The following is an 11,903-nucleotide window of genomic DNA, read 5'->3' as shown; positions in this document are numbered from 1 at the left end:
GTGGCGGGGGGGGATGACACACACCCAGATGTTTCGGTGCCAGACAACACCCCCTTATTCCAAGAGTGCCCCCCCCCCCCCGGAATAACACCGAGCCGCGATCGCTTTGCTTTTTCCTCGAACGACGGCGAAAGCGGGACGGAGTAATAACGACGACAGCAACGAAGGCGAAGTAATTATTATTCAAATTTTTGGGGTGTTTTTTTTGGGTTTTTTTGATTTTTTTTTTTTTGTTACTCTGTTCTACAGTCGCTACCGACCCATCCTACCTACCCAACCCCTACGCCCCCCCCCCCCCCAACCACCCCCTGCCCTCCGCACAATCCCCCCCCCCCCCAGCCTTACGGCTCATCCGCTACTCCTCGTCCCAACGGCCCCTCCGGCGCGCGCCGCACCGTACTCCGGCGCTGTCGGCCGCGCCGAAACCTCCCCCCCCCCCACCCCATCCCCGTCCCCGTGTCGCACGCGTGTGTGTGTGTGTGTGGTGTGTCCCCCCCCCCACCCCCTAGCAGGGCTGGCTGGGGTACGGCCAGAGGGGCAGGAGGGAGATGGGATTTTGCCCGGCGTGGGTTCGCTGATGTCGCTTATGATGCGAGCTACGGCTGAAGCTCTTGCCGCAGTAGGCGCAGACGTACGGTTTCTCGCCGGTGTGGATACGCCGGTGCTGGGTGAGGGTGGATTTGTCGGTGAAGCTCTTGCCGCAGTCGGAGCAGGCGTACGGTTTCTCGCCGGTGTGGATGCGTTGATGGCGGATGAGGTTGGAGCTGACGTTGAAGCGTTTGCCGCAGTGCGGGCAGGCGTACGGTTTCTCGCCGGTGTGGATGCGCATGTGTTTCACCAAATCCGAATTCTGGCTGAAGCTTTGCCAACATTCGGCGCAAGTGTTGGGGATGGCCACGGTCGGCGGCTTTTCACCGCCGGCGCCATCCCGGCGACGCCGTTTCGCCGGGGAGTTGCCGGGGGGCTGCTTGGGGCGGCCGAAGCTTTTCCCGCAGTCGACGCACTTGTACGGTTTCTGGCCGGCGGAACGCGGTGCCGATCCGGCGACGACGGTACCGGACCCCACCTCCTTCCCGCAGTCCCGGCAGCTCCGCGGGTTGCCGCCAGCGTGGGTTCGCCGATGCCGGAGGAGGTTGGCTCCCAGACCGAAACTTTTGCCGCAGTCGAGGCAGGCGAAGGGTTTCTCCCCGCCGTGGCTACGCCGGTGCGACGCCAACGCCGCGCTCTGCGCGAAGCTCTTGCCGCACTCCACGCAGATGTTGGGGTGCTCCCCGCCCGGCCGCGCGTTGACGGACCACCGTCTCCTTACGTTTTCGCCCGCCGCGGCCGCGGGACGCGGTTTCGGCCTCGGCGGCGGCGGCGACCTTGCCGTGGTCAGCTTGGGGGGCTGCGGACCCTCTGCAGCGCTTCGGTGACATGGTGCTGGGGTATGTGTGGGGGGGGTGTGGGGGGAGGGGGGGGTCGGTGGCACTTTTTTTTTGGGGGGGGGGGGGGTCCCCGCTACCTGCAGCGACAAGGGGAGAAGCCGGCGCTGAGCGCGTCGCTCCCACCAGAACCGGCACCCCCCCGGCTCAACTTGGGGGGGGGGGGGGCGATGCCCAAAATACCCTCCCCACCCCCCTCCCTGGTTCGGCTCCCCCCAACCCCCCCCCCCCCCCCCCCCCCTCCCCCCCCCCCCCCCCCCCCTCCCCGCCCGCGGTGTACGGTACCCGCTGCGGTTCCCGCCCGGTCCCGGTCCCCCCCCCCCCCCCCCCCCCCCCCCCTTCTTCCCCCCCCCCCCCTTTTATCCTCACCCCCCCCCCCCCCTCCCCCTCCCCCCCCCCCCCCAAACCCCCCCGTTCGCCCCGTCCGGGCGCTGCCGGGGCCTCGCCGGTGCCGGGCGGACAATGGAGGCGGCGGCGGCAGCGCTGACCCAGGAAGTTCAACCCCCGGGGGCTGCTCCGAGGAAGGCGGCGAGGGGGAGACCCCGGCCCCCCCCCTAATCCCCATCCCCCCCCCATCCCCATCCCCCCCCCAATCCCCATTCCCCCCCCCCCATCGCCCCCCCCCCCCCAGACCCCCACCCTGTGTTCCCCCCCCCCGCCCCCCCCCCAGCATCAGCCCCCTCCTCATCCGCATTCGCATGGGGAAGCTCATGGAGGGGGGGGGGGGGCGGACACCACACACACACACGATGGCGAAGGGGTCCCCACGGATTTCGGCACACCCCCCCCCCCCCCCAGAACACAGAGGCGTGCGGAGCCGCGGCCGGCGAACAACGATTCTTTACTAGGGCAGCGGGGAATGAAACGGGGGGGGGAACACACACACACACACAATCCCCCCCCCACCACCACCCCGGGGGGGGGGGTCCCGCTCCAAGCGTCGCGGCGTCGGCTGCTCCGACAGCCCCGTTGCAGACGGCCGTCGCCGAATCGAGGAGTTATGGGACCCTTCGTGCTCATGCAGGGAGGAGAAAGCCGCGGCGTGAGGCTCTGCTTTGGGGTGTCCCCCCCCTCCCCTTTCCACCCCCTCCCCTTTATTCCCACCCCCCCACACACACACACACAGACAGGTAAAAGGCTCGGCCCCATCTACACGACGGCCACGGCATGACGGAAAGGCGGCTCGAAGCGTCGCGAGCCATCGGCCACCCACCCGGCACGGGCTTCCCACCGCCGCGGCCAGGGAATCGCCACGGGCAGCCGGTGCCGGTGCCGCATCCCTGTTGTCGCACGTGGGAGAAGCGAAACGTCCCCTCGAGTCCGTCCCCACCGCGGCTCCGCTCCCTCGGGCTCAGGACTGGGCGGGGGTCTCGGTTGCCGGCGCAGCTCGGCGCATCTCCCGCTCCCCCCCACCCCACCGGCGCGGCCGGAAGCCCCCGGTTTTCCTTAGAGCCGCATCCAGCCCCATCCATCTCAGCCCTCACCCCACCCCCCCCCACCCAACACACCCCAAAAAACCAGCGTCGGGTGCCTATCCCAGATGAACCCGTTGGTGCCTGATGAGCGCCGAGCTGACGATGAAGCTCTTGCCGCAATCGCCGCACTGGTAGGGCTTCTCGCCGGTGTGGGTACGCAGGTGGGTGATGAGCGCCGAGCTCTGCTTGAAGCTCTTCCCGCAGTGCGGGCATTGGTAGGGGGTCTCGCCGGTGTGGATACGTTGGTGACGGATGAGCGCCGAGCTTTCGAAGAAGCTCTTGCCGCAACCGGTGCACTGGTAAGGTTTCTCGCCGGTGTGGGTACGTTGGTGCTTGAGGAACGCCGAGCTGTAGCTGAAGCTCTTGCCACAGTCGGCGCATTTGTAGGGCCGTTCGCCCAGGTGGGTCCTCTGGTGCGTGTTGAGGTTGGAGCTACGGTTGAAGCTCTTCCCGCACTGGGGGCACTTGTAGGGTCGTTCGCCGGTATGGATGCGTTGGTGGACGACGAGATCGGAGCTCCAGCTGAAGCTTTTCCCGCATTTGGCGCAGGCGTAGGGACGTTCGCCGGCGTGCAGCCGCTGGTGCTTCGCCAGGTCCGAGCTCTGGCCGAAGCTTTTCCCGCAGTCGGGGCACTTGTAGGGTCTGTCCCCGCTGTGGATGCGTTGGTGGGCGTTGCGGTTCGAGCTGCGGGTGAAGCTCTTCCCGCAGTCCAGGCACTTGTAGGGTTTTTCCCCCGTGTGCAACCGTTGGTGGATCAGCAGCTCCGACCGCCGGGAAAAGGTCTTCTCGCACTGCCGGCAGGTTTTCGGGGCGTCTCCCCTTCGCGCCCGTCGACCCCCTCGACCGCCGGTCACCGCACCGCCGCGGGGAGGACGCGTCAGATGTTCCTCGGGGGGATCCCGGGGGTCCCAGGGTGGGTCGCGGCGGCTTTGGCAGGCGTCCCCGAGCACGGGGGACTGGGGGACGCCCTCCTCTGCCCCCCGCGACAGGATGACGTCCAGCTCCGCCATCTCGGGACCGTCCGGTTCGGGACCCTCCTCCTCCTCGTTCTCACTCCCCATCCCGTCATCTGCAGAGAGAGACGACGCGGTGATTTTCTGGGGGGAGGGAGCCCAAAAAATCCCAGGGGACACCGCGGACGACACCCCCAAACCTGCGTCCCGTCCGTCCTCACCTGCGGGGGCCACCCTGAGGATTTCCCATTCCTTGGAATCGTTCGGATCCGGCACCCCCAGCTCTTCCTCCAGCTCCAGCCGGGAGATGACGTTGGGTTTGGGAATTGGGAAGTCTGCTCCGGAAAAATGGGGAGGGGGGGAAAAGATATTGGGTTTGTTACGGGTCCGTTACATGGGGGTTATTAAATGCTATGCATGTATATATATATAAAAAAAAAAAATATATATAAAAAAGATATATAGAGATAAAAATTTTATATATATATATATATATGTACTTTCTAAAGGAAACACGGCATTTTGGGTTGAGGCGAGCAGCTAGGAGAGAAAGGCGATAACGGGCTTTATTTTTTTTTTTTTTTATTTTTTTTTTTTGGCGGCGAAGCACCGGCGCGTGGCGGGGCAGGTGTCGACACGCTGGCGCGAGCGTGCGACGCCGCCGGCCTTACCCAGCAGGATCAGGGACTCGTAGCTGTCCTGCATGATGCCGATGCCGCCCGCCGCTTCGAAACCCGGCAGCACCTGCAAGAGAGGGAAAGGGGGTTCAGGGGTACCCCCCCCCCACATGCACACCCCCCCCGATGTGGGGAACGGAGCTTGTCGCGGTCCCCGTTAACCGGGCGGATGCTTCGGTGGGTATGGGGGGGGGGGGGGGTGTCGTTAGCCGGACCACCCACGCTGCGCTCGGATGGGGATGCGGGGTCCGAGCATCTCCCCTCGGAGCGCAGGGGGACCCCCGGTACCTGCGGGGTGGGGTGGGGGGGAGCGGAACCGGGGGAGGTGGGTGCAGGGTGGGGGGGTGTGTGTGTGTGATGCTCGGGGTGATGCTCCGGGGGTCCCGTGTCCGGTGTCCCCATCCCCGTGTTCCCCCCCCCCCCCCAACCTCGGGCTGCCGCGGTCCCGGCTGCTCGGGGAAGAGCCGCCGGCCGCCTTCGGGCTGCTCCGCCCCGGCTCCCGGATGGAGGAGCCGCCGGTGACCCAGGAAGTTCAGCCTCCGCCGCCGTCACCGGGGAGGTGCGGAGGGAAGCGGGGGCGAGGAGCGGCGGAGAGGAGCGGCGGAGCTTCACCCCCCCCGCCCCCCAATCCTCCATCCTCCATCCCTGCCGGCGGGGGCGGGGGGAGACGGCGGGGGGGGGGGGCGGGCTGCTTCTGCCCTCCTCATCCCCATCCTCATCCTCATCTCCATCCTCATCCTCATCCCTCCTCCCACCTGTGTGCCCATCCACACCCCTGTCCTCATCCTCATCCCCATCCTCATCCTCATTCCCGTTGCCATCCCTGTCCTCATCTTCATCCCCATCCTCATCCTCATCCTCGTTGCCATCCCTGTCCTCCTCCTCCTCTTCCCCGTCCCTGTCTTCATCCCTGTCCTCATCCTCATCCCTCCTCCCACCTGCATGCCCATCCTCATCCTCATCCCTGCCCTCATCCTTGTCCCCATCCCCATCCTCATCCTCACCCCCGTCCCTCCTCCCACCCGTATCCCCATCCCTGTCCCCCTCCCCGTTCCCACCTCCCCCCCCCCCCCCATTGTCCCCCGTCCCGGTGCACCCCGCAGGGTGACAGCAAGGGACAGGCAAAGGTGACCAGACCCCCCCCCACCCCCCCCAGCTGCCCTCAGGGGTCCTCCCGCTCCAGAGGGGACGCGGGGAGGTGGGTGCCCAACCCACCCCTCCACCGGCAGAGATCCAGCCTGGCCAGCTCGGCTTCCCGGGGGGGATTTATCCTGCCGGGTCTGGACCAGCCTTGGCCGCTTCACCCCCCCCCCCCGCCATCGTCTGCCGTCCTGGGAGAGCTGCGGCTGGGGGGGGGGACGCCGGGGATCCCCCCATCTCTGAGCCGCCCCTGCGTCAGCCTCAAAAAGAGACGGCGGGAACCGCGGGGCCAGAAGGCGCCTCCAACACCCAAAACTCAGAGACCCGCCTTGCACCCCAACCTCCGCATCCCTTTTCGGGTGAAAACCACCAAATTCCTTCGCTTTCCCCCACCCGTGAAATAACGGCAGCTGGCCGCCGTTCGGCGGGGAGGGCTCAGGAGTTTTGGCAAGATCCCCAGCGCCGGACGGCGCGTCTCGACGATGCTTCACCCCAGATCTGCTGCCCGCCACCCCGACCCAGCCGCGCGCCGGTGGCCGCCGCTGAGGGATGGCAGATTTTATTACCGAACGCCACACAGAGAAAAAAAAAAAAAAACCAAAACAACAAAAACCTCGGGGAGGGGACGCCGGGGCGGCACGGGGAACGGTCAGAGGGATTTTCCGTGCCGCAGGCGCCAGTGGGTGATGACGTTGGAGCTCTGGGTGAAGCTCTTGCCGCAGTCGGGGCAGACGTAGGGTCGCTCGCCGGTGTGGACGCGCTTGTGTTTGGTGAGCGCGGAGCTGGTGGTGAAGCTCTTGCGGCAGTCGGGGCAGACGTAAGGCCGCTCGCCGGTGTGGACGCGTTGGTGGGTGGTGAGGTGGGCGAACTGGCTGTAGCCGCGGCCGCACTCCCCGCAGCGGTACGGCTTCTCGGGCAGGTGGGTTCGGCGGTGCCGCAGCAGGTAGGAGCTGGTGGAGAAGCTTTTGCCGCAGTCGGGGCAGGCGAAGGATTTCTCGGCGCGGTGAGTGCGTTGGTGCTTGGCCAGCAGCGAGCTGTCGGTGAAAGCTTTGCCGCACGCCGGGCAGGGGTAGGGCCGCTCGCCGGTGTGGGCGCGTCGGTGGATGGTGAGCGACGGGCAGTCCCGAAAACTCTCGCCGCAGTCGGGGCAGCGGTAGGGTCGTTCGCCCGTGTGAAGCCGTTGGTGCCGGGTGAGGTTGGAGCTGCTGCCGAAACGCCGCCCGCACTCGGGGCAGGGGTAGGGCCGTTCGCCCGTGTGCGTCCGCCGGTGCTTCACCAGGTCCGAGTTAACGTTGAAGCTTCGGCCGCAGTCGCGGCAACGGTAGGGCCGTTCGCCGGTGTGAAGCCGTTGGTGTGTGAGGAGGTGGGAGCTCTGCCCGAAGCAGCGCCCGCACTCCGGACAGGCGTAGGGCCGTTCGCCCAGGTGGCTGCGGCGGTGGGTCAGCAGGTTGGAACGCAGGCTGAAGCTCTTCCCGCACGCCTCGCACGTGTTGGGGCGCGACCGCGACGTCCCGCTACTTCCATCGCGTTCCTGCTCCGTCTCCTGCCCGGGGGACGTGCCCCCCGTCTCCGTGAGCTCCTCCTGCGCGTCACCTGCTGGGGAAGATGACGGGCGATGGGGCGACGGCGCCCGGGAGGGGAGGGACGGGACGGGGAGGGGGTGCCGATGCAGCTGAGCCCGACGCCGAGCCCAGCACCATCCCGGTACCTGCTCCGGCGTCTCCCCGGTTCGCTCCTGCCTTGGGGCCGTGGGCACCTGGGTCCATGCGGGGCTGGGAGCGCTGTGTCCCCTGGGGAGAGGAGAAGAGGAATCGGGGAGGGGGGGTGGGCTTGCCTGAGACAAGTGGTTTCAGGGCTGGGCCCCCCCCTTCCAACACCCCGGCATCAGCAGCACGGGGGCTGCCGGCACCCCGGGAGCGGCCGGGGCTCTCTGAAGGGCAGGCGCGCTCCCCCAGGCCCCCCCCCAGGCCCCTTTTTGGCTCAGCAGCCCACTTCGGACCCCTCAACACCCCCTCCAGAGTCCCTCCTGGGGCCTTGCTGACCCTGGAGCACCCGCTCGCTGCTGCCAGGCAGGATCCCCAGAGGACCGCCGCACTCTGCTCCGAGCCCCCCTGGCCCCTCAACACCCCTCCCGAGGCGTTTTTCTGTCCTTCACTGCTGTTCCAGCCGCAGCGCTCAGCACTTTCTGATTTTTCTCTTTTTTTCTGTTGTTTGTTTCAGCCCTACTCTCGCGTTTTTTGTCTTTTGGGACCCCGTTACGGGAGTCGGCTGGAGAAACCTTGGGAGTCTGGGCGAATGGGAGCCGCCGTTGGTGATTTATGGCGAATAATTCGCTCTGCAGCCGGGGATATTTCAGAGAACGAACCTTACGCGATGGAATTCTGCTCTGGCAGCCTGTCCTGTCCGAAGGCAGCGCCGGTGCCAGCCTGGCAGCGCGCGCAGTCTCGGCGGACGCAAACGCCAACAACGCCGTCTTTTCTTTTCCAGACAGAAAAACTCAAGCGCGTCGTTCCTGTGGGTACGTTTAATGAACTACTTTCCCATGTCGCTTTGTATAATCTCAGCTTATTTATATCTACGTAAAGAAAAGTTTGCGTTCCACCCACTACAATTAAGTTTAATTACCGACCTGACCAGGTTGTGGGCGCGACGTACGATGCCACAGCGAGGGAGCGGGTGGCGGTGTCTCCGGCAGCGGGGACGTTTTCGTTATTCCGGTTTTTACTGCCTATTATTTACTTTAAAACATTTAGAATAAAAACTTAAGCACCAATAGCTAGAACAGTCTTTACGAGTAAATAACGCCTAGACTCCAGCTAACGCGCAAAACTTTACAGACTGTGATTACTCCTAAATTATATTATAAAATTACGAGCAGCAAAATAAAAGTTAGAGAGCACTAACTGGGATTAATGTCTGTAGAGAAACAACTCTAGTTAGTATTAAAAAATAAATCTATTTATTTTTAGTATAATAAGCTAGTTAATCCCGCTTAGAAGTAAAGCGACGATTGAAACGTTACAGTGCAAATAAAATATATGTTGTTTAGGGATGAGTCATGACCTAATTTAACCCAGCTATCCCTTAATGAACCAGGCGGTAATTATTCCTAATCTGTACCATAATTAAAAAAAGTAAAAAGCAATCCTTTTTTAAGCAATAAAGGCAGAAATTACGTAGCTAACTTTAAATACAGCCATTATTAAATAAAATTGCAGGCGTTAATGACTCCCAATCAGAAGCAAAAATAAGAGTTTTAGAATTTAAAATGGAAACAGAAGGGGAAAGCTAATAAGGGGTGTTGAATACATAAATTATAACACAGCTGTAAATAAGTTCGGAGGCAATAATGGCTCTGGCTTAAACCGAAATAGTAATCGAAGCTTTATAATTTTAAATAAAGAGAAATAAACACAAGTCATTAAATACTGGCTGTGTTTAAAGTTAAGTATTAAGAAAATTCACAGGCGGTAACGATTCTCAACCAAAGCTAGCAGCGTTCAAAAACTGAGATTTTAAAGTAGAATTAGAAAATTAAAAGAGAGTCACGACTGCCCAAATTTAAACATTTTTAGGGACCCCCCCCCCCCCCCAAAGCACAGGTATGAATTACTTCCAAGAGGAGCTACAATAAAAGTAAACCCAGCGCAAATTAAATTTGAGTAGTACGCAATTAAACTGAATTTTAAAAACATTTAGAACAGCAGTTGGGCATCACTAACGCCTCTCACTTATTTAATAACGCCAATATTGACGCATTAACGATGCCCGAGCAATACCATCGCAAGAAAAATTTCCAGATACTACGCAGAGATAGAACACTAATGGGGAGCAGCTTCCTATACTACCACCTTATCGCAGTTACGGTGATTGCATCACTAATTAATTCAGTTTCTAATTCACAATACGCAATCAGGATTTGGAATAATTAACCCTTCCCTCCGCCTCACTTTTCACCGCTTCGTCTCCTCTTCCCCGCAGCCGCAGATAACCGGAATCCTCCCCGGGCGCTAACCGCTCACTCGTGACGTTCGATGACAGCGTGTTATTTAACCGGGCTGTTCAAATGATGCAATATTACCTAAAAAAACAACTTGATGAGGCTCCCCGAGGGAACCAGCCCCCCATTACCCCCCCCCCAGCTGCTGCCCTACCTTCCCCAGCGCCAGCTCCTCCGGCCGGAGCCGCCACAGCCCGGGACAGGCATCAGCAGGGGCTCTCTGCACCTGTAATAACCGTTATTACGTCAACAGGCAAGGAATTGCGTCACGCAAACCGGAGCCTTCGCCCCGCCTCGTCATGAAAAGACCCTCCCAAGCTCCCGGGCCCGCAGGGAAACGAACGAACCGGCACCGCCCGGGACCGAGAGCGGCCATCAGCGCTGCGGTACGGCCCTTACCGCGCTCCAGGATGCCGGAAGCGACCGTCGGACCGCCGGAAGTCGCGCTCTATCGGCCGGAAGTGATCCAACTCACCGGAAGCGCCAGGGAGTGCGCCGGAAGTCGCGCTCTATGGACCGGAAGTAATGAATCTCACCGGAAGTGCTAGACAGGCCACCGGAAGTCGCACTCTAGCAGCCGGAAGTAACCCACTCCACCGGAAGTGACACTTAGTCCGCCGGAACTTGCGTTCTATGGGTATGCAGGCCTCCAGATCACCGGAAGTGCTTGTCAGTCCTCCGAAAGTCGCGCTCTATGGGCCGGAAGTCCTCCACACAACCGGAAATGCCCGTCAGTCCGCCGGAAATTGCACCCCATGGGTTGAAAGTCCTCCAGTTCAACGGAAGTCCACGTCAGTCCTCCAGAAAGTGCACTCTATGGCCGGAAGTACTCCACCCAACCGGAAGCGCCTGTCAGTCCTCCGGGAATCGCGCTCTATGGGCCGGAAGTCCTCCAGATGACCGGAAGTGCCCCTCAGTGCTCGGGGAGTCATACTCTATGGACCGGAAGTCCTCCAGATCACAGGAAGTGCGGGTGACCATGGAGTGTGGCCGTGCTGGTTCCTGGGGGCTTTTGGTCCTGATTCCTGCCTGCCCGCGAAGGGCATTTGCAGCCAGCGCAGTTGGAGCAGTGGTTGGAGCAGGAGCCTGGGGGCAGCTCCCTGCAGGATGAGCACGGGGAGTGGGGGGGCGGAGGCGGGGGGCACTCACAACTCAGGCACCCCCTTCTCTTCCTTCTGGGCACCCCCAAACTTTGCCAGCACCCCCTGTCCCCAGGATGCCCCTGCTCTCTCACCATCCTTCTACACCACACAGTCCTGTTGGGACCAAGACTGATTGGTCTTTCCCTAATCCCCTTCCTCGCTGGGCACTCGGGACAGGCGGCTGCGGCTCGTTGCTGCTTTTGGGGATGGGGCTGAGTGTGGGAAAGCATCTTGGTAACCGAGTGGCTTTAGGTGCAGCAGCAGAGGAACCTTCTGAATGGAGAAAAAATTTCTCCACTCCGGGCACAGCTGCCATGTCCCAACACTTTAAGCCCCCCCACCCTCCCCCCCATCTTGTCCCCTTCTCCCTCACTCCCCACGAGCTCCCAGCTCTTATCGGGCTGCAGGGACACTGCTGGGCTCCTCCTGGACGGCCCAACATCACAATGAAGCTCCAAGTTTTGCACCATCACCCACAACAAACAGCCTTCTTGTGCCTTTCTTTTTCTCCTTTTTCCTTTCTGAGGACTGAGGGGCTCCTGCCTTTCACTCCAGAACACACCAATGTCCTGAAACACCAAAGAACCCCAAGAGATGGACCCAGTGCAACTGGCTCAGGTGGACAATTCCCCGGGGTCTGGTTGGGGGTTTGCTCCTTGCTTCAGTGACAGTGGTCATGCACAAGACAATCAGCCCTTTTTGGGAAAGGGAACAGTTATTTCTGGGTGCCAAACCTGGCCTGGTGCTGTTCCCCAGCACTGGCTGCCGGGAGAGGTGCAGCTCTGGGAAAAGCCACCTTCAGCAGCTCCCATCCAGGCAGGAATGGGGGGGGGGATGTTGGTTTCCTTTTCTATTTTACGCTTGGACGTTTATTTTATGACTCTGGACGTTGGTACGTGGTTGTGAAACCTCAGCTCATGGTGTGGGGGATGGAGCCTGAAGTCACTCCCACAGGCAGGAAGTCTGCACCTGATACTGGGCAAAGGTTTGGATTTATTGGGCAGCCTGGTGCCTCCCACAGATCGTGCCCGTCCGGTGAGCGACTTTTCTTTCCGCAGGGGATTTAGAATATTTCCTTTTCTTTTGAGTCTT

The 11,903-nt window shown here is 61.5% G+C and overlaps 1 protein-coding gene across 1 annotated transcript; it reads right to left on the bottom strand.

The window, feature by feature from the left end:
• Positions 1–455: 455 nt before the first annotated feature.
• LOC129200408 (zinc finger protein 135-like) lies at positions 456–10,331 on the bottom strand. Its single transcript, XM_054811760.1, has 13 exons — positions 10,069–10,331; positions 9,824–9,895; positions 9,620–9,750; positions 8,299–8,407; positions 8,035–8,181; positions 7,378–7,459; positions 6,321–7,265; positions 5,293–5,467; positions 4,958–5,066; positions 4,524–4,596; positions 4,074–4,187; positions 2,959–3,968; positions 456–1,432 (listed from the first exon to the last, which is right to left on the bottom strand). Exons 6-13 carry the CDS (start codon positions 7,433–7,435, stop codon positions 506–508), a joined length of 3,411 nt encoding a protein of 1,136 aa, XP_054667735.1. The 5' UTR covers positions 7,436–7,459; positions 8,035–8,181; positions 8,299–8,407; positions 9,620–9,750; positions 9,824–9,895; positions 10,069–10,331; the 3' UTR covers positions 456–505.
• Between the last annotated feature and the right edge of the window lie 1,572 nt (positions 10,332–11,903).

The sequence above is a fragment of the Grus americana genome, unplaced genomic scaffold, assembly GCF_028858705.1.
Source record: "Grus americana isolate bGruAme1 unplaced genomic scaffold, bGruAme1.mat H_91, whole genome shotgun sequence".
NCBI classification, from domain to species: domain Eukaryota; kingdom Metazoa; phylum Chordata; class Aves; order Gruiformes; family Gruidae; genus Grus; species Grus americana.
Note: the sequence above shows the minus strand (reverse complement) of the source record. Positions and strands in the feature narration are given on the sequence as shown.